The following is a 25,603-nucleotide window of genomic DNA, read 5'->3' on the forward strand; positions in this document are numbered from 1 at the left end:
ATATTGTTATAATATTATGAGAATAGTAATAAAGATTAGTTAATGATTTCATTTATAATGATTCACATTCCTATACACAAATAAGAAATATTGCTCTTTAACTGATAAAAAAGACCAAGCAATTTATAAAGCAATGAAGAAAGAAATTGTTTTTCTTCATGATGAACAAAAGAGGTCGTGTCGGATGGAAATCGATATGGAACAGGTAGGCGGTCGAAGGCATTTCAACTTGGGGTAGAGAGGGTAGATGGAGAGGATTCGTCGGAATAGTTGAGTTGGCAGGGGAGTCAGGTATCGATTCCAAGCTGCAAGAGGAGAAAGAACCCCTTCCATCGCTCCATGCCCTCTTTCTAACCCACGCACTACGGGTCACCAGGTCAAAGCTCATGGTCGACTCACTGTTGCTTCTACCGTTCTTCCTGTCACTGTTTTGATAGTTATCATATATTTCAGAACAAATAAAAATGAATTGCAATTTTAATTATAAAGAAATTCAAATGATAGATTGATTTTTGTCTTTTTGTTGATTATACACAATAGAATTTATTCATACATTGTATGAAAGTGAAATTTGATTTTGAAAATATATTTTATAAAATCTCATTAATGAATAAAACTATTGATATTTCTTTTGATTAAACAAGATTCTATCAATTGAATATCAATTATAATATAAATATAAATATAATATAAATACAAATATTAATTATTTATTTTATTGTTTTAAAAAATTATGGAATATGTTAATATCTTATATATTATATGTTAATATCTTTTTCCAATGAATTTTAATCTATTAATATAAATATGTTTCTTCTTTTGATATAAATATATATATAAATAATTAACAATGTGCTTTCTATATTTTTTCAATTATTAAAATTAAATTAATATTTTGACATATATTTTGTTTTTCATATTTTCTATATATTTTATGTAAATAGAAGAAAAAAAATAAAAATAATTAAAAACTTTAATTATGAATTTTAAAAATAATTAATTTATTTGAATCAAAAATAAAATAATTATGAATTAGTTACAAAATTGAGAAATGTAACGAAAAAATGAAAGACGAAAGAAAATAGAAGTCATTATGATTGAAAGAAATAGTAAAAGAAAAGTAAAAAAAAATTAGGATTGATTGTTCTAGTAATTATACTCTTCTCAGTATTATTCATTGCCTCTCCCTTGTTTCATTTAATTTCTCTTTTTTCTTTTTTTTATATTTTAAATAATTGATATTTTATTATTTCAATAATTGATATTTTAGGAATATTTTCAATCTTCTAGAATTAAGAAAATTCGGTGATTAATTAAATCGTTAAATTTTCTTTAATCATGAAAGAATCAATATTAAATATTTATGTCAACCATGAAATAATGAATTATGTAATGAAATATTATGTAATTATGTAATTATTTTTTTTCACTTTAGAGAAAAAAAAATTATCTATTACAAAAAAATCTAATTTTTTTATAATGCAAAAAAATTCGCAAATATAATCCAATCTGAACAATTATTTATTACTAATAGTAATGCAATAAAATTATATAATATATGTAATAATAATGTAGTAATATAATAATTTCTCAAATCATCATAATAAATTGAATCACACAATTATTATTTTCCTATATTAAAATTGGACTTTTTTCATATATTATCAAAAATTATGAAATCTTCAATATTCAGCATTGCGAATTTATTTAGTATATATTTTCTTATGTTATAAAACGAGTTACTCCTCAATCTCTAAATAGTAAAGATCCTGTGTGTAATCCTGTGTATATATATATATATATATATATATATATATATATATATATACTATGGATAATTTTATTTTCGAAAATTATAAGAAATCATGCATTATTAATTATCATTTCAATCAATATTATGGTTCGAAAAATATGAATTATATAATATATTAAAAAATATATTCGAACTACAGATATAGAAATCAATAAATTACAATCAAGTATTGTAAAGTTTCGTTGTCGGTTGATCCTTGAATATTCGTTATCGTTTCGACAGGAGCCAAGCTCGAGTTCCAGGGACCGAACGTTTCTGGAATGGTGTGCACTCGAGTATAATTAGATGTCCCAGTTTACACGGCATCTCATTATGGAATCCATTCTGCCAGCCACAAAAGCTACGATACGTGCTTACAACGGCTGCTTTCCGTTCTCTACCCACTCGATAATAAGCTTGCCACCTTATCAAAATTAACCATCTGCCTTACCGCGCTTCTCATGTTCTAGACATTGAAGCTACGATTTGAAACAAGACAATCATTCAATCTTCATTCCTTTCGTTTCTTAATCCATCTCTTTTTGAGTTTTATTCGAATGTATAATTCTTTACTGGAATTATATATAGACATATAGACTGAACATCGTTCAAATTTAAATTTTATTTTTAGATTAACTTTTTAAATGACATATATGATTCTGATGCAGTAAATAAAAATTATTAAAAAATTATTAATTGATGAGAAATAAAAAAAATAACAATATAATATAATATTTAAAACAATATAAAAAAAAATAATATAAAAAACAATATAACATATTTAAGTTAATATTCGGTTTTTATTGATGTTAATCTTGTTATTTCTTTTGAATCATTTTTGATTCAATTTTCTTATTGATTTTCTTATTGTAAATTTATTCATATTTGATAAAAATTTAAAATAAGATTAATAATATATTTTAAATCTTGAAAATATTATTTGTTTAATTTTAGAGCAAATATATAATCAAAATAATTTTTATAATTTTGCAAATTAATTTAATTTTTTATAATAATAAGAATGAAATATTATTTTATAAAAAATTATTTGACTTATACAAATATCAAACTATTCAAAAATATTTCATTCTAAACAGAAAATATATTCAGATTATATTAAAAAAATATATTCAAATTTTTAAAAAAATTGAAAATTTTATCTATAAAATGATAAAATCTACTGATACATTTTTTATAGAAAATTTTATCAATCAATAATTTTTATCTATATCCATAATAATAAAAAAACAGAAACAAAATATATTTTATAAATTTTAAATTGTAATTGTTAAAATAAAATTATGAGAATAATGAAATTTCTAATTATTATGATTATTATATGTCATCACATATATTGAATCAAATATTGATTTAAATTTGAAATGAAATAATTAAAAGAGATTCATATCAGTGCAATGCAATTAAATGAAAAATTATATTCATGAAATTATATATTATTAACATGAACTTAATTTTTAATATTTTAGAATATCTTTTTTTTTCTTATGAATAAAATTTAAATTGTTTTAATATTAAAATATCTTTCATTCTTCGTAAGTAATTATTTTACCAAAAATAAAGGAAAAAGATTTTGTAATACATACATTTAGTAGTAGCAAAGAGTATCTAGCAAAAAAATAGAGTGGAGAATTCAGTGTAATTAGTAGTTCATACTTGACCTATTAAAAACTGTATCCATATGCTTGTTACAAGGGCTATTGTGCATCAGGGTCGTTAAAATAATCAGCTATTTGTCTTTGAATTAAATTTAATATCGATTCAATCAGATATTTCAATTATAGATTTTAGAATTAATATCATTTAACAATCAAAATTTACATAGTTTTCACATTATAACGATTTTGTTAATTTTTTATTATCTCGAATTAAATTTTCAAAATTAAATTAAAATCGAATATATATTTTTAATTCTAAAAATTCAACATCCCTCAAAAACTAATTAATTAATTATATCATGAACGGAAATAAGATACTAACAATATCAGCAATGTGATTATTACTAAAACAATAAGATACCAATATATGATTTTAAAATATTTAATTTTTTAAATATTTTTTAATAATATTTCAAACAGAAGTGTGTTATTATTATTATTAATTAAATCATAATTTACAATTATGGATCGATCACTAATGAATCAAAAAAATTGGAATGAAAAAAAAAATCTAATACAAAGGTCAAACTTGATATATAGATCGACTTATAAACAGACCCCTTTTATAGAAAAACTTCTTGCATTTTTTTTACCAAGATAAATAGATAGGATAGGGGAAGTCGAGAGGAACAACCAAATCGAGCTTACTGCTACCTTAAAAGTAGCTCAAGGTTCATATTAAGATTGCCATATATAATGTTATAATTAAATTATGCAAAAAAACTTATTATTTTGGTTTCAAATTTTTCTAGTAAGTTTTAAAAAATTTTTTGAAAATAAAATGATAATATACATATTAAAATATATTGCTATATAATTAAACTAAAGCGTAAAAAAATGAATTTGATAAATAAATTAATTGTTTGTATAATGCTAGAAACTTAAATCCAACATATTTTATTCAAGTTGCTTAATTTTAAATTTATTCCAAAAAAAAAAAGAAAAAAAATAACAAAGTAAGATTATTTGTACATACTATTGCTATTTTATTATTTTTTTTGTTTAATTTTTATCAGAATATTTCATTAGAAAATTTTGTTTCCATTAAAACATTAAATGGAAGTAAATACTCCAATTAAGTTATTCGAAAAATATAATTTATTTCTTTCATAAAACTTCAATAAATCACAAATAATTATTCATTATTTTTTTTAAATATACTAAAGAAAAATCGTTACAAAATTTCATTACGAAGATTTTAATTTCATTTTAATTAATTATTATAATTGAAACAATTCTTTCGACTGATCAATTTGAAAATATTTAAACTTGAAAAAATTGTTTGAAATTGTTTGAGAAAATCATAGAAGAAAATATGCCATAGATAAACAATTCTTTGTAATATCAATGATTCAGGTCATATGTAGAATCCATGAGAGGAATAAGAGCTGAGATTCAACGAGACAAATTTAGACTGTGACCTTCAGCTCAGATTCATCTCGATGTAACCGTAGAAGTTCGATTAACTAAACATTTTATTCTTTGATCTATTATTTTAATGCTTTTCTTTAAATAAAAATGCCAAAAACATAGCTGAACATGTATATGATATAACGATGAATTCGATATTTTACTAAACCAATTAATTAATTAATATAAAATTTCATTATTATATTATACTTTAAAGAGATTTGTTTTAATAGAATTTAATCTCATATTTTTATGACAATTTTTATGCTGTTTAATTATTCCAATTTTTTTTATCATAATGATTTTTTTTCAATATTATAAAGATTATATATACTATATTACTATAAGATTACTATATATACTATAAGATTAAAGGAATTTAATTTTTTCGTTTTAAAATATATCTGATCATTTTCACTCAATTCTTATTTGTTCTTTAAAATGAATTATCAAGAAAAAAGAAATTATTATCAAAAAGAAAAACAAGCTGAAAAAAAATTGCAAAAATTTCTTTGAGAAAAATAATTTTTGTGATGAAAACAGCGTAAAGAAATGTTGATTGTAAAAGTTTCGTAACAGAAATATACATATATTCTACAACTCATTTTCAAAATTTCTTTGGTGATCTGGCAAATATCAAGATTTCAAAAACAATTTGATTAGATTCAAAATTTACCTGGCCAATTTTGTATAAAAAAATTCTTCTATCTATACTTAAAATTTTATGCTATTAGCAATTATTTTTCACATCATTTTTATAATTATTATTCTTTTTTTTCTTTTTGATATAAATATCAATATGTAAATATATAACATGTTATAAAAATATTTGATAAATAATTTAATTTTAATTATCGTTAACATAAAAAAATTATAACTTTTTATATTACAAATTTAAATAATCCTTCAATAAGAATTATTAATTTAGATTATTATTTAATTGAAAATTTGTTTCAAAATTTATTAAATAATTTATTTTTTTGTATTTTGATATCAAATATCAAATAAGATAATATCATTAATAATACAAATTATTAATAATGATTTAAAATATATATGTTTCCATAACAAATAAAACTCCAAAATATAATATAATTTAGACTTTCTAATTCTAAATGTGTGCATATAACCGTAATTTACATTTAAAAAAAGATGTATATGAGCATATACATTTATGCTTAAAAAATACAAAGCAAGTTTAGAAATACACGTAAGAAATAATAAAAAAAAAAAAAATGATAAAAAATTTTAATCCCATAATATATCAAACATTTTTAATTAAATTTTTTTCAATTTAATTCAGCTTTTAAGTGTTCCATGTATACTCCCGTCCATAAATATTGATCTTCTTAATTGTAATATTTATCTGAAAAGAATTAAAAATCACTAATGAATTTCGCTAAATTTTATGTATTTATTTTATATTAAAATATATTAAAATATATTTTAATTAATTATGTATTATATAAAAGGAGAAAACTCTGATCACCTTAATTTTAATACATGTTTAATTAATTTAAATATATGTCAAGGATATTATTTTGAATAATTTTTTTTTTAATTAATTTAATTTAATTATAATCTAACCACTGAATTCTTAAAGTTTTTAAAATATTTGCAAAAAAAAGTATTACTATTATTGCATAGAAATTCAATTATATGTATGCAAAGTACATCAACATATGATTGTCAACTTATCTATATCGCAATGACTGATATTCAAAATATAATATAATGGATAAATCAGTCAAAATCCTACTTCTTTATGAATTTTAATAGACTTAAAATATTTTAATATCAATCTATAGCAAGCTTAAACATTCAATTATATTATAGACATTAGATCTTTGAATTAATCAACAATTCTTGAACAATCAAATTACAATGATTGAAATTATAACTATAGACACAAAATATGATATTGATATTGCTCATATCATATATTTATATTGATATATTTTAATCATTCAAAGATTATTTTATATCTTAAATAAAAATTAGCGAAATATTTAATCTGTTATGATTTGAAATTAAAACATTTCAAATCATCAAATCCATGAGAAAATAGTCTTTTAATCGATTTATTTCTTATATATTTTTAGCATCGATCATTGCAATATATTCCGGTCGCATACACTATAATGAATATATATATAAATAAAATTCAATGTATAATAATTTTTTAAAAAAAAAAACAAAATAATTTTTCGAAAATTAGGATCGAATGACTATTGTAGAGAAAAAAAAATATTAAAAAATTTCTATGTTATATTCAAAAATCATCGAAATCAATAACTTTCTAATATGAGTATATACAATAATTACTAAAATTTTGATATCATTATGTCAATTTTATTTTGGATTATGCTACTGTAATAATATGTGCATCATATGTATTTATACAAATAAATATAAATCTTAACTGATATTTTTGTATATCAACTTATATATCAAATTATATTTGTTTTGGGCAATTAATTCCACATTATAATTGTAAACAACAAAAATCTATATATAGCATAAAAAGAAATCATATATTTTTATATATGATAGTATAGCAAAAGTAGAGAAAATATTTTGTTTAAAATATTCTTTATAATATTTCAAGCTTATAAAAATTCATGAAAAAGCAATACAACAAATTAAAAAAATAAAGATTACTCAAAACAGTGCTTTTAATAATATATTTCAAATGATAAGATAGATGGAAATTATATTATGTTAATTGTTTATCAAAATTGATAATTGTTTACATACTTACAGACGAGTATATATATCTCTTATTAAAACTATGTATACTATACAATATTATATAACTATATACATATATTAATATGTATAATATGTATCATAGGTTGATAAATTGACAATTTGAAAGAATGCAAATCCGATTGATTTGAAGATTCATAAAAATAAATATAAAAATAAGAATAAATATGTTTATCGAAAAGTTTAATATATAGATCAAAATCAAATAGTTGCAATATCTATTTTTTTTTTTTTTTTTTTACTATATATATATATATCCCGATTGATAAATTAACAATAATGTATTATAGTTATATATAATTATATATTTTATATTATAATTTGAACTATTGCAATTAAAAGATGACAATTGCTAGAAAAATTTACCTCTATTAATGGACGCAGGAATCGGCATCGATACGACGAAAGAGAGCATATCAGTGGCAGTGATATCGTAAACTCGAACAAATCTCTTCTTCCTCCTCTTCTTCTTCCTCTTCTTCCTCGTCCTCCTCGTCTTCGTTTTCAGGACGAGGCACGGATTTAGTGGTCATCTCCGTCTTACCCACAGTTGCGAGTTCATCATCATTATTATACTCGATATCACCTATCCACTCAACAAACGCGGAAATAAATGTTTTCAATAACGCCGTTAGAAAACATTGTAATTAATCGCAAAATAATCCAAGTAAACGTGGAATTTACTAACGATATTTACAAGATTTTAAAAAATTTATTATTTATAGATTTTTGACTTTTGAGATCAAGGAATTTATGGATTACATCTCAGCTAGATATATTATAATTTTTTCCTTAACATAACGGCTTTAGTTTTCAAGTTATCCGCAAAAATTTTATAATAAAAATTTTTGATATTATATATTGAATTTTGCCTATAATATATTATATATAATATATTGTATATATTGTATATATTGTATATATTATATGTATAATTTTAAATGTTCATTAAAAAGAAAGAAAACTTCTAACAACTTTCCTAACAAGTTCTTCTTTTATTCCTTTATATGTATAATGATTAGCCTATTTATGAATTTGTGTAATAACTGAAAAAGAAGAGTGAAGTAAATTTACGTATGAAGAGGATCTTTTCTCTATGGATTTGTCAAAGAGAAAACAATCATGATGGTTCATCAACTAGAGCCATGAATTTGATATCTCTAATCTTCATAGATGTATTTGATAATTGCGAGCAAAAATTTCAGGCCAATTATATTTTTCGTTTATCTCAAAAAGAATATCTAAAATTTTTACTAATATTAGCTAAAAAGATACAGAAATAAAAAGAAAAAATAAATTTATTTACAATTATTTATTATATGTATTTATTTATTAAATTATTAAACTAACTTGTATACAAATTTCAATATTCAAAAAATTTTCCGATCACTTGTCATTTTATAAAATAACTTATAATTATAATTATTATAAGTTTAATTAATATATCTTATAATTATTAATTTTATTATAAATTAATCTATTATAAATTATTGTCAATATATTTTATAATTGTCTTTTGCATTGATGACAGTACCACAATATTCTGATATCGATTAGTCTCAAAATAAAATCTAAAATAAAAGGAATTTTCTTCTATTTTTTCTTTAAAGTTTAGAATAATTCTTTTGTTTTGATATTTAAATTTATTTATCAGTTCTTTCAATTGATATAAATGTATGAGTTATAATCGGATTAAAATTTGATTTTTTTTGTCCATAGATTTTTATTTAAAATATCTTGACACATTATACTATCTATATTTCCTTTCAAATAAAACATATTTCTATCAGTTACTCGATCCCAAGCGATTTTACACTTGATATTCGATATTTCATATTTTCAATTGTCACACAAATATAACTTTCCATCACTTCTAAATTAAATTTTATCTGCGAAAAGATGACATTGTTTCAATTAATTATCCAATATAAATTTTCTTGAATGAATCTTAAACAAGACTTATGATTTTTTTTTTATTATAAAATCAAAAATTTTTTTACATTTGTTGCCTCAAAAAAACCAATATTACATAACTATCTTGTTATAATACAATAATTAATATTACAATTTAATTCGTGTATTATTAATGTTAACAAAAACTAAATTTAATAATAAATTAATAATATTAATATTAATTTTTCACAAATGACACATAAATATCTAAAGTAATTAAACAATGATTATTCTTCAAAAATATAAAAGTTCTAATCTAAAAATCTGTTCAATCTATAAATTAATCTAATTAAATATTTATAAAAAGAACTGAAACAATGCGTAAATGAATTATAAACATCGAAAAAAAAGAATTATTCGAAAATTTTATTATTTAAAGAAATAATAAAATAAAATTTCTTCAAATCTTCTTTCAAGACTAATTAACTCCATATCATGACGCTATACTAAATAAAAAAAAATATAACTATGAAATATTAACAATAATTTATAATAAAGAATAGATTAAGAACAGATTATATTATATTATTAAGGTTTTTTTTACAAAATAACATGACTGAAAATTTTTTCATTAATTTTATTTCATTTAACAGATTAATTTAATGTTAATTTTTAATAAATAAGTATACATAAAATAAATAAATAAATAAATAATATTAATAAATATTATGTAAATATTATTATAAAGAAATTAATAAATAAATAATATTTTATTAATACTTCTTATATTATGTCTTTTTATTTGTAATATCTTTTTATTTAATATTAATAAAATTTATTTTAGATATCGCTTTTGAAAATAAAACAAAAAATACCAGAAACTTTTTTATGCAACTTATATATATAAGTATAAAAAAGAGATTAATTATATGAATAAATTATAAAATCTGTTCAAGATTCTTTAATGAAATATTGTCTTTAGTAAAATTAATTATTTTAAAATTCTTATTTTGAAAAATTTCATGTTTAAAAGAAATTAGAAATTTTAATAAATTTTATAATAATAATTATAAAATGAAATTGAATATAATTTTATTTTTTAAATATTAATTTAAAAATTTTTTTTTTAAATATTTATAATATTTATAATATTTTTTAAATATTATTTTTAAAAAAAGTTATAATTATATCCGCAAAATTATAAATTTCAGTCAATTTAATTTTAAAATTATTTACTATAATACTATCTATAATACTATAATATCTTTTACTACACAAGTACCTAATTGTACTACCTAATTGTAATAATTGTTAACGCCTTTTTATCAAACAGAACTTAAATAGTTTGTGGATAAAAAGTATATAATAGGAAATTCCCATAGTTTTTTGATGAAAAGCTGAAATGAATAACTGACAACCAATCAACATATATTGATCTTTATAGAATACTCTTTGCAGGATGTACGCACTTTCTTCCTTTTACTTTTAACACTTACTATATCAATTGTTATTTTGATATATTAATATTCCATCGTATATTTTTTTTTCATATGTTTATAAAAAAAAATACATATTTTCATAGGATAAACAATAAAAAAATTTAAACAAAATATATATAGAAAAATAATATTTTTATAACGAAATAATTTAAACATATTTGTAATTAAATATAAATTAAAATATAATAAATTCATATAAATTTTCTATTTCGATATTATTTTATTATTTTCTGATAATTTTGTAAATAATTAAAAATTTTAAATAAATAGAAGATATTGAAAAAAATATATAGAAAATGATACATAAAAAAGTTTATATTTTTATATATTCTACGTTAAAAGTAAAAAAGAAGTGAATATTTCAGTTTCAAAATGTTCTGTATAAATCGTAGATTTCGATTTAAAGAAATTTATTAATTTAAAATTATTTTATTTTAGGAAATACATTTTCATGCTGAAAAATATATCGAATGAAAATATAAAAATATTTTTTATTTATTTTTTATATAAATTAAAAATAATATTATAACTATTTATTTATTATATTTATTTATTATATAAATAATATTTTATAACTTCAAAATTTATTATATAAATAATAATATATAAATAAATATATATTTTATATATAATAAATATATATAAAAAATAATGATTTTATCATTGTATATTGATTTTTGAAATATTATTAATTTTACATGAAAATACACTCAATATTACATATATGTCAATTCACGTTGCTTTCAATATAGATTAAATATTATTAGAATTATTCTTTTAAAATTTTACATTTGAAGAAGTATGAAACATATATAGTTAAGAAACAGTTTTGATACATATATTATAGTTTTCTAAAATAATTTAATCTTATGTAATCTGTAATAGATATTTTTCAGCAACAAATTATAATGAGAATTTATATATTTTAATAAATGTTTAGGAAATCTAAAAGTTTGTTAAATAAATTCATCTAATAATAATAAATTCATCTAATAATGTATAAAAAATATATGTACTGAAAGTTATTAATGAAAATAAACCAACAAGAACAACGGCTAAAAAGTACAAAATCAATAAAATGACATTATCTAAATATAAAATTAAATATAAAACTAACAAAAATATAATTTTTTATCCAGATTTCATAAATCACAAATATTTACAAACGAAAAAAAAATTACTTTCAGAAGAATATTTATTAACTTCACCAAATTTTAATTATAATCTTTATTATATTATACATATATATTAATGTTAATCTTATAAATTTTAAGAATGATATTAATATTAAAGTATTGAGAATGTAAATGAAAATGAAGATGTACTTTGTATTTATTCAAATTCTTTATATTCATATTCCAAATCAAATGAGCATTAAATTTAATGTCAAATATTTCAAATGGTATCATATGTAATGTACTGATTACATTCGGACAAAAATTTTTCATTATAATTTTAATTATATATAATAAATTTAATATGAAATAATAAATATATTTATAATAAATTTATATGAAATAAACTATTTTGTTTTTACGTCTAATGTTTTCCACAATTATATATCTTTCCCATAAGTGAGAAGAGATTTTTTTCATTTACGAAAAAATATTTTAAATATATTTTTTGTTTAAATTTAAAAAATTTATGTTTTTTTCTATTAAAGAATAAAATGTAATTGAAATGTAAATATGTAAAAAAATCATTAAAATATTATTTAGTTTCTTTTATACGATTTTTTTTTTCAAAAATATATCAACATTTTCCAGTCTACATTATAACTATATTATAACATTACTATTTCATATGATTATATAATAGCAAATAATTTAATTTCAATAAAAAAATAATCATTTAAGTCTTAATTTAATAATATTACTTTAATAGTAATAATATTATTTTTAATTTATCACTATAATGCATATAGCTTTATATTAAATTTAAATGTGAATATTTATTTAATGTTCAATAAATTATCTGATCGTTACAATGATTTATATTGATTTTAAATTTTAATGATTTATATAATTCATTTAATGATTTTATATAATTCAATGCAATTTAAATTTATATAGACTACATTTATATATATTTAATTCCTAAAACTTTACATATTATTTTTAAGGAATCAAAATAAAAATAAAAAAAATCTTTTCATAATCTTAAATATATTATAATACATTAAAATCAAAAATAATTTTTATGAAAAAAAAATTATGATAAAAAAAGAAAAATTTTATTTATTTGTCATAATTATTTATCATCTATCCCATTTTATTCAACTTTTAAAAAATCGAAATATTCTACAGGAAAAATTATTCACAGAATATAAAAAATATTATTTTTTTTATTTTCAATGCTTTTATTATTTTAAAAGATGACAAAGACATAATTAATAATAATAAAATTAATAAAGATACCAATACGTGGAGAACTGAATATCTATACTTTGTATTTATAACTCTAAAGCACTTGAATCCTCAAAGATATTACTGCTAATTTTTTTTAAAGAGAAACACATTCTCGGTTCATTCACCGAGACATTCTAATGATATTGAAACTATCCAATGTTGATAACATTTTCTGTTAGAATCTCTATTTTGATATACAAATATAGATATTATACAATTTTTATTTGTTATCCAGATTCATTTTAAAATTAGACAAAATTAACTCATGATTACTTTTCGATTTTGTGTTATAATTCATTATATTTTATTATAAGAGATAAAAAACAATTTTTTTTTAATTATTTTAATTAAAGAATTATTATCATTTAATAAAAGATTTATTAATTATTTATGTGATTAAGAAAAAATTATAAATAAAAAATTTATTAATTTATTATTTAATTTACTTTTTTATACGAAATCTTAATCAATAGTCATGAAACATACATCATAAAAAACATTTTTTTAAAACATTATTTCAAATATATTCTTTATATATTACTTATATATTTTGTTCCGCGATAATCTAAAACTTTTCATTTCATTCACATGCTCATATTATTGATAAGCAATGTATCAAATTGACAAATCTTTTTTTACATTTACTTATAAAATAATTTATATTATGTAATAAAATAGGTAGAAATGAAAAAAATTGTTTAATCATTTTTATTAGAACTTTTTATTTTTAATATAATTATTAAATTTTTATTTTCTGATAAAGTAAATCTCATATAGAAATATAATAAACAATCAATTATAGTTGGATAATTTTAAAAACATATATATATGAAATATATAGGTATATATGAATATGGATATGAATACAATATAAATAGAGATATATGGTAATAAAGATAATATAGATTATTTATAGTAATAAAGAAATATTTAAAACATAGAAATTTATTATATCATATATATCATATAGCATGATTAGAACATATGAAACAATGAATAGATGTATTTATTGAAATTAAAATCTTATTGTGAAAAAACAAAATCTAGATTTTCAAAATTATTTAATTTTTTATCAATATATCCATTTTTATATCATGCATAAGCAAATACGTCGTAATATTTTTATAATAATATTTTAAATAAGAGATTATAATTTAATGATATTCCATATATATAAATTTATATCGTAATCTACTATAAGATATAATCTATTATAAGATCATAAAATTTTTGTATAATTTTATATATAGAATAGAATAGAAGAATATAAATATAATATAATTTAATTAAATTATAATTTTCTATATATGGAAACCACATACATCAAGTAATTATATCATTCTTATAATTTTTTTTTAATGATTGTATATAAATATTTCAATATGTTAATTAGATTGATATATTATTTTATAATGTAACTAATGACTAATCCATAAATTTATATATTAATAAATAAAAAGCTCCGATCCCGCATTTATGTTTGTTAACCATTTATTAAACAATTCTTTAGTTAACTTTCTAAAAAAAATTATAAATTATGTAAATAATTGATAAATTTTTTATTAACAATAATTTTTATTAAAAAAAAATAATTTATCTGAAAACTATCTGTTATAATTAACAAGTTATAGCATAAAATTGAAAAATAACCAAATTTTCAAAAAAATTTGATATATATATACTTAAAATTTCAAAATTTTATAATCTTTCAAATTTAGTAAGTTGAATCTTTCGAATCTTTTTTTCTTAATTTCATTCTTTGTTTAAATATTATTATATTTGATTATAGATTAGTCTTTTCTTTTATTTTTTCTAATTCAATTTTTTTTCGCGATATCTAATATAATTTAAAAAATACTAATAATTATTATCTTATTTGAAATATTTTTAATATTAATGATGATAATTTATAATCATATAAATTTTACATTAAAAAATTTATAAAAATAATAAAAATTAAGAAAAAATTTTATTATTAGATATTTATAAAGTTATAAATATTATTAGATTAAAAACTTACCTAAGTTTCACGATTGTCTTTTTTTTTCATCATTGAAGAGATGATCATCTCCAAGGTAATTTTTATTTGTAACTTTTTCTTTTTAGGAACTTCTTTTGCTAAACATTTTTATAATGTTTATATATGCATATTACCCTTTATTGAATATTATTAGTTCTTCCACTTATCACATTTCAACTGTCACCATTCAAATCACTGAATCTACTTAGAGTTCACTTTTATTATTATTATATTAGAGTTAGTTTCTTTTGCAACACTTTTTTTCTATACATTGATTCCCATACAATTTATGTTTTTATTTTTCACCATTGTTCACTTGTAGCTTTTCTAAATTTTGAATTAATTATAAATTGTATTAAATATATACCATAAATTAAAATATATAGTTATATATTTATAAATATAGTTATTTATAAATTAATATGTAATATACAATATGAGCAATTTTTTTAATATTAAAACATAGAATAATTCGTCATATTTGAATAACTTTTCATTATATATCAAATATATCATATTAATATTAAAAGAATTATGCGAATAAATTAAATGAAAATTATTAAAAGCTTTTTAAATTAAAAATTTAAAAACTATATAATTCTTATATAAAGGGAATGCATTAACGAATGTAAATTGTCATATCCTTTTATTATGTCAACAAAATAGTTATTTTTTAAATTATTTTTTATTATTATTACTATTATAATTAAAAATATATGATTACAATAATTTAATCTAATTTAAATAAATAGATAGGAGAAAATTGACCAAATGAAATAAATAAGTAAAGTGAAAAATTAATCTTTCTTTTAAACAAAAAATATGAATAAAAAAATATTTTGTATCATGAATCTAGTCATTAAAGCATTATTGATATTTGATAGCAATATTTGATTGCACTATAAAATTATAAAAATGTAAAAATATTTTTTTATATAATCAAAGTGCAAAAAATTTGATGTAATAATTATATTTTTAACTTGGATTTTAAAAAATCATTGCGATAAATAAAATATTGCATTATAATTCTTACACTGAATCTCGACGATGTAATTTTTTATTTCAAATTAAAATTTTTAAAAATATTTTATGATAATGTGCAGAAAAGAAAATTGGAATAATTTATAATAAAATAAAATAAAACATCTATCTTTTATAAAAAAAACTTATTTTTTTCTAAAATGTTTTAACATTAATATTTCCTTTTTATTTGTATGTTAATTATATTATTTACTATATTTTAATTTAAAAAAATAAGAATTTTATAATTTTAAGTAATATATAGTAATAATTAAGATATTGATCAGAGCAAAATTTTAATACTATTAGAAACTTTTCAATCACAACTAAATTTTTTTTTTAACCCAAAATCTTATTTTTTTTATAGTTAAAAATTATGATTTCTTCAAAGAATATTTAAAATATTATTTTTATTTTTATTTTTTAGTACAACCTAAAAAAACATTTTTGACAAACTTTTCCTTAAAGAGAGAGAGATAAATAAATGTAGATAAATATATAATATTTTTATTTTAAAATATTTCAATGTTAATTAAAACTTAAATAAACGATATAATTTTCACAGTTATTAACATATAAAATAAAATATAAATATAATATAATATATTTATTATATAAAAAAAATAAAAATATATATATTATATATATAAATATTTTTTTTATAAAAATATATAAGTAAATAAATATATCATATATATTATGACTATATAACAATTTTATTTAACTCATAGGAACTTCGTATTATTTCTTATCATATCGATATAATATCAAATTTCAATTAAATGTTTTATAAATAAATGCAAATACATGGATATATATGCAGATAATAAAGAGCACTTGAAATTACTAGCACAAATTAAAAATTAAAAAAGATTATACAAACGTTATTAAATTATATTAATAATGTCAACAATTTAATTTTCATATTTTTTTTATAAATAATTTCATAATATTTGTCAATTATTGATAATTGAAAAAAATAAGTTTAATTAACATTCACAAATAACAAATATAAAAAAAAAATTACCAATTCCTCCTAAGTCTAATCAAATCTAATAATAAAAATTTTAATTAATTAATTAATTAAATTAATTATAGTAATTAATATAATAATTTTTTTTATATTTGATATTTGTTATTTGTGAAAATTAATTAAACTTATTTTTTTAATTATGTAAGAATAATTATAATTATAATAAATTCAAAGTATTAAATATTTTAAATAATATGAAGAATTAAATTGATTATTAATTATGTATATAAATAAGCTATTCTTTTGCAAAATAAATCGTTTAATATGTTATTAAGCTATATTGACGAAAATTATTTAAGAATATTAGCCAAATTGTTTTTTCATTCCTGCAAGCTCAAAATAGTATTTTTCTTATTTTTAAAAAACAAAAACAATATAATAAAATTCTTTTATCTTCCATAAATTTTTTATAATAAATAAATTAATTGATTATATTAATATATATATTATATAATATATATTAATATTTGTAATAATTTCAATATTATAATATATATATATATATATATATAGTTAAATAATATATATATATAAGTTTATATATATATATATATTATATAAACTTATATTATTATTATTCAACCATATTTTATATATATATATATATATATATATATATATATATATATATATATATATATATATAGATATTTATAATATCAAATATATTAAATTATATAAAAAAAAATAGTTTAAGTATATAAAATATTCAAAATATATTCTTAATCTTTGAACTTTTAAGAAGATTATTAATATAGCATATGAAAAATATTGTTTTAACATCTTTTGTAATAAAAAAATATTATTACTTATATACTTAAAATTATGTACATATATAGTTTACATATATATAGTTTTATTATTTTATATATATATGCTTACAATGTAAACATAGATATTTTTTTTAATAAAAAATTTAACATACTTTATTCAAAATATTTCTTTTAATATGTGTATATAGATATAAAATATAAGATATAAAAATTCAGAATTTAGAAAAAAAAATTATAATATTTAAAATATGTTTAATTATTTTTCCCTACATTTCACAATGCATGAAATATCAAAATATAATTTTCAAAATATTTAAATTAAATATAAAAAAATTTAAATTTAAATATTCATAATATTTAAATTAAAAATATTATTTTTAAAATATTTAAAATATTATACATATCTAAAATGTAATATCTAAAATGCGAAGAAATGATTTAACGAAATGTAAGAAATATAAAAACCAATTTTGAAAGAAAAGAAATTTTAAAATATTATTAAAACACAATTATTTATGTTTTTATGACATATATAAATTGATATAAATATGTATCTTGTTAATTTTATTTTCATATACGAGTTATATTTTAATATATATTTACATATATATGCTTTGTACACAATTACATATAAATTAATAATTTTCTATATTCTTCTTTATATAGTATATGTGTAAATAAACATCTATATAAAACAATTTCGAAAATAATATCATATCATTTTATTTGACAATTATGAAACACATAATATTACATTCAGAGAAATATTTAGAGAAATAACATAATATTATTTCAAATAAAACTCATAGAATTTCATGCTTTCAATTGTTAATCAAATTCTTAATTTGAAATATTAATATGAACTTATATTTTGACATTTTATCCAGTGAAAATTTAATATAATAAAAAGTTATTTCTCTTCTTCACCATTAAAAAATAAAAAAAAAAGAAAACAAGAAAAATAATTTTTTTTTTTCTTTAACATTGCTATGAAAAAATTTGTATGAAATATATAAGTAAAAAAGGCAAAAAATGTAAACGAGGCAAAAAATAGAATGATATAAAAGCAACGGCATGCAATATTCCAGAAACTCTTAATTTGTTATACAGTTGACAATCAATAACTCAAAAAAATCATGACCGTATGTCACATGATATTATGATGAATTAAGCAATTTACAATTTTAATTATTATATCAATTTTGACGCTTACATGTTTTTAAAAACTCTCTACATATAAATATTTAGATGTATAATATTTATATGTTGCATACACGCACATAGATTTCTTACACTTATATATATTTGCCTTAGATATACGTTATATATGCATATTTCTCTCTTTTTCTTTCTCTCTATATATATACATTTATTTTCATTATAATATATAGAAAATATATGGAAAAAATGTAAATAATTGAAATTAATTCATTTTATTTCTCTTAATGAAAACTATAAAATAAATCAAATCAATATTACTTTATTTTTTATTTAATTCATAAATTCTTTATTTTTATCGTATCAATTAATTATAAATTTATTTAATTAATTTAAATATATGATATTAAACAAATATTTCTAATATAAATATTACTAAACAAATAAATAGATATTTATATTTTATTAAATATATCATAGATTATTAAAATATTAATTAAGAAAAAAGCAAATAAAATATGCTTATATATACTACATACAAATATATATACAAATCAACTAATATCAGTTAAATACCGATAATAATAACCGAAAGAAAATATATCATATTCCTTTTTTCCAATGATTTCTTATTGAATCTTCTTATAGAAAATTTATAAATTTTAAATCACCATATTTTACAGTTAAATAAGAATCTTTCATTTGATAATATTATTATAATATGTTTATAATAATATATTAATTAATTAATATGCACAATATACATATATGCATTTTCAATTTGACATGTATATGTACATACCTTCTAATATACATTTAAATATTTATTCATAATAATATATTGCACAATCATAAATAGAATCACACACAAGAATATTGTTGTAAAAAAAAAACAGATTAGATGATATAAAAAGATTAAAAAAAAAGATGAAGAATAAATCCACAATAACACATTTACCACACAACCTCGCGCGGCCTACTGAACATCAGAAGACATGCGTTGCCCGTTGACGATTCTCCTTTTCCCCTTCCCATATTCAATCCCCCACTAAGGGTAACTCACCCCCTCCTTTTAGGGTTGTCAGCAGAAATGTATATTTGAAAGATTAAAAATAGATTTAAGTGAACTGGTTTTGCAAAATGAAAATTACTATGAGATAATAAAAGTATGATATTAATAATGGGATCATAATGTTGTTATTATTGAATGTTATTATTATATTAATATAATTATTATTTATTATTTTATTACAAATAACATTATTATAATCTATATTATATATTATATATTTATAATTATAGATATATAAAAATATATTATATATAATTAAAAATAAATTAAAAAATTATAAATATAATTATAAAATATTAAAAATTAAAATATAATTATAAATATAAAAAATATTTATTATAGTAATAATAATTTCAATCTAATTTACATAATATATACAAAATATTTATATAATATATTATATATTATATTATACTATATAAATTATACTATACATTCTACATGATTACACGCTATTTAAAATTTAATACATGTTTCTGTGATTTAATAAATCTAAAATAAAAATTTATACATAAAAATAATAAATATAAAATTAATTTATAATTTTATAATTTTATAATTTTATTAATTTATAATGTCATATTATATTAAATTTATTATACAAATAAAAAGTGTTTATAAAATTATTTTTTTAGAATAAATTATTATATAATATTAATAAAAATTATTATACAATATTTGTTATAAACTTATTATATAATAATATTATATAATATTTTTTGTTATAAATAAAAAGATTAAAATCTAAAGATTAATAAGATTATTTTTTATTCTGTAAATAAATGATAATTTTTGTCTTTTAATTTAAAATATTTAAATTAACGTAAGTATTTATATATTTATTAACGATTTTAACGAGCTTGAAATATATTTTCTATCATCATTATAAATAATATTTGTTATATGTTACTGCTATTTGATTTTAATTTTGGATGAAGTTAGATTGAATTTAGATTAGATTAGATTAAATTAAATTATAAAAATTAAAATTGAAAAATATAAGAGAATGGAAAGAAAATATTTGCCATTATATCTATTTAGTTTTTTATAATAAAAAAATATTTATAATAAAAAATTTTTTTATAATAAAAAAATAATGTAGTAAATATATATTAAATCTTCGCTACACAAAAAAATTTACAACGTATATACACGATTTAATTGTTATGAAATTAAAAAATTTTAAATAACAGAAATTCATACATCAAAAATTAAGTGTTAAAGTAATAAAATTATATTTATATATGATTTTAATTTATATATATATTATTATATTTATATATGAATCAATATATATGAATCAGTAAATATCACAATTAAATTATTAATTTTAAATTGTTATTTAACAATCAAAAAATGTAACAATTCTTATATTGAAATCATATTTTTGTATATAATAAAAATTTAAAAATCTAACCTAACTTGAATACGATTCTAAATATAGAATAAAATGAAATATCTGTGATTATTTATTTAAATGAAATTACATAATACTTCAATTCTAGAGTTTATTATGTCTGTCACAATAATTCAAAAAAATTATTTTAAAATAATGATAATATTGTCGAATTGAATTTTTCTAACCTAAACCAATCCTCAATGAAAAAAATTATTGATGAGACTTATATGTTATTTATTGAAATATATATTATAAAATATTATAATCTAAATATCATTTAAATCAGTACAATAATATTTGTTAAAAATGTTAAAAGTATAGAATATATATTTTTATAAATATCTAAATATTAAAACTGAAACATGTATAAACAACGTACAAATATATACACAAAAAAATTATTAAAATAAAATAATAACTTTAATAATATAATTCATACTTATCAAAATCAGTAAGTAATATAAGTAAGTTAATATAATATATGTAATTATTATATAATTTATAATCAATAAAATAAAATATTCTGAAAACTGAAAATAAAAATTTAAAAAAATCTATAATAAAAAAAAATTACAATAAAAAATTATAATAAAAAATATTTCATACATATATATATATTTATATTCTACATTTATATATATTGAATAATCTACAAAATCAAAATATTTTATGTGAATTATTTTAATAAATTTCATGTACATATATAAAAACAAATGCGTAAAACGAATAGAGGTATCTTCAGTTATAAATAAAAAATAGATTAAAATTAAAATATTACCTAATGAATGATAAATTGTTGAGAAATTATATAGAATTTTACATAATATATCAATCAACATAAAAATCTAAATATTAAGTTCAATTTTATAAATATAAAATATAAATTATTCTTTTCTTTATTTTATTACAATCAATTTTATTTTCAGTCAAACTAACATAAAAAATATTACAATTATATATAAATATAATAAAAAAAATGTATAAAAAATATAAAAGTACAATGACAATTTAATAATTTACATGAAATTAATTAGAATAGAAATTTATTTCATTATTTTTCACAAAAAAGAATTTATTATATTATTTGAAAATTATATCTTTTAAGTATAAATATTATATATGCAAAATGATTATTTAAACATTCTTTTTCTTTTTTTATTTTAATTACAAATATATAATATATAAAATATATAATATATAAAAATAAAATATAAATAATTAAAAAAAAATAATAAAAACGTTCAATTTTCAGAAGAATATATAACTGAAAAAAAAATGATAGAAAAATCATATATAAAAAGAAATGATGCAAAAATTAATACAAAACAATTGGAATTAAATATAATTCAATATTTCAATAAAACGTATGTTAATAAAAATTACATAAATTGCAAAATATTTAAAAAAAAATGATGATACAATTGAAATATACTATATTTTTTTTTCAAAGATATGTCATTATTAGAATATGTTAATAAAACAAATAATATTTATAAAAATCTTTTATTCTTAAAAAAAGAAAAATTTATAAGAATTAGTAATAAAATTATTAATAAAATTGATATTAATACCTCAAGTATTAATAGTTCATAATTTGTAAAATGTTTTAATTAAAACTCTGTGAATGTAATTTAATACTATGAATTTTAGAAGAAATAATAAAAAAACTAAAACAAAGATGAATTATAAAACATTTTATTTAAAACAAGATTATAATAAAAATTTTATAATAATTTAATACATACTTATTACATTTGCAAAAATCTTTTAAAAAATAATTCTTATTATTGATAATAATATGAGATCAAATAATATTTAATAAGAAAAATCAAAAAAGGTAACTTTGTTAAAGATTTTCAAGTAAATTTTGAAAATGTTTTGAAAAATGAAAATTTAAATAATAAAAATAAAAAATAATAGAATTAATAAAAAATAAAATAAAATAAAAAATAAAAAAAATATAATAAAAATGAATAATAAAATATGTAAAAATCTAATAAAAACAAAAGTTAAAAATATTAATAATGAAATTAAAAATATTCAAAATTATGAAGATAAAAAAATCATTGATAATAATGATTGCTTTTTAGAAATAATTATTTTATATTTTATTAAAACATTTAATTAAGTAATTAATATATATATTTTAATTTGATATTTAATCAATTTTTTAATAAAAATATCTTAAGTTAATAAAAAAAATTCTTTTACAAGAACAAAAAATATTATGTAATGTTTTTTAAAACTTTAACAAATAAAGAAGATAATGATATTATAATAAATAAAAAAAAAAATTTGTACAAATATAAAGCATAACATTTTTAGAAATATTATGAAATTATATCAAATAATGATTAATAAAATATTAAAAAATAATTTTATATCTTTATATTTAAATATTAACTATATAATTGATTACTATATAATAGTATATTTATACTAAGTAATACTATGTAAAATTCTTTAATTATTGTTTCTCATTGAAAAGTATAAAAAAAATAATAGTCTTTGTTAATTCAAAATTTTTATTTTCATTTAAAATATATTTAAAATACGTTAAAACATTATACAATTAAATAAGGAATTTTCTAATACTTCTAAGAAAATATTGATAAAATTACCATTCTTTTATGAATGAATCCAAAATTGGTATAATTTGAAATGAATATTGATCATAGAATTTATAAATTTTATTTTGTATTTTAATTTTATTTTCTATTAATTTTATTTTGTAATATATAAATATTCTAATATCCATATATCCATATTTTATATAATTTTTACTTTATTTTAAATAATTATCATTTCAAAAAATTATTATCTACACAATTAAATTTCAAAAATAATACAAATTATTTAAAATATTTTATATATTTTTAAAAGTATCTAAAAATAATATTATTTTTTCTTTTTAAAAAATTAATTTTTGTAAGAATTTTAATATACTTATATTTAAAATTATTATATTTCAAAAACAATATAAAAACATAAGTTAATTTACTTTTAAATTCAATTTAACATCATTAATAACATCATAATATACATATATATATGTATATTAATTTAATTTATTTTAGTAATATATATTACATTTTTTATTTTAAAAATTATTGTATAAATAATATATCATTTTCAAAAGAAAAATTTTCTGTATTATTTTATTTTATTAATTTCAATCAATATCAATATTATATTGATCTAAGCATTCTAATTTTCTTAATCTATCTTTACTAACTTTGAATATACTTTTTATTTATGTTATAAACTGTTATAGAATTTTTAATATTATAATTAAAAATATTTTTTAAATAAATTAAAAATTGAAATGTAATAGTTTCTGTATCATTAACTGAATCTATAATTTGTTGCTATTAGTTAATCTAAAGTTTTGAATGAATATAATTTGATTGTAAGAATTTACTATTTTCTTAAAATTATATATTAAAAAATTAATTTATTGATAAATTAATATAAACCAAAAGTCTTCTATATATAATTTATAAATGTGATAATTATTGATTTATATTAAAAAATTAATTATTAATATTAAAATTATATTAAAATATAAAAAAAATTAAAAAATAATAAATAATATAATATATTATTTTAATTAATGGAAATTATATTGGAGAACATTAAAAAAATTTTAATTCTTTGCGTACTTTATAATAAAGCTATTTT

General features: G+C 16.5%; 1 protein-coding gene across 7 annotated transcripts in view; it reads right to left on the bottom strand.

Moving 5' to 3' along the window:
* Positions 1-20,442, bottom strand: part of LOC724831 — a 53,717-nt gene extending 33,275 nt beyond the window's left edge. For 2 of the 7 annotated variants that reach the window (XM_026440736.1, XM_026440733.1), the window contains exons 1-3: positions 20,254-20,441; positions 15,468-15,794; positions 8,014-8,240 (exon numbers count right to left, since the gene is read on the bottom strand). In XM_026440736.1, coding sequence (XP_026296521.1) covers positions 8,014-8,062 — 49 coding nt within the window. In that variant the 5' untranslated portion in view covers positions 8,063-8,240; positions 15,468-15,794; positions 20,254-20,441. Of the gene's footprint in view, positions 1-8,013; positions 8,241-15,467; positions 15,795-20,253 lie in introns of all 7 variants that reach the window. The other 5 variants (XM_026440734.1, XM_026440735.1, XM_026440737.1 and 2 more) reach the window with 5 other exon arrangements.
* Positions 20,443-25,603: the final 5,161 nt, after the last annotated feature.

Source organism: Apis mellifera, linkage group LG5 (assembly GCF_003254395.2).
Source record: "Apis mellifera strain DH4 linkage group LG5, Amel_HAv3.1, whole genome shotgun sequence".
Lineage (NCBI taxonomy): Eukaryota > Metazoa > Arthropoda > Insecta > Hymenoptera > Apidae > Apis > Apis mellifera.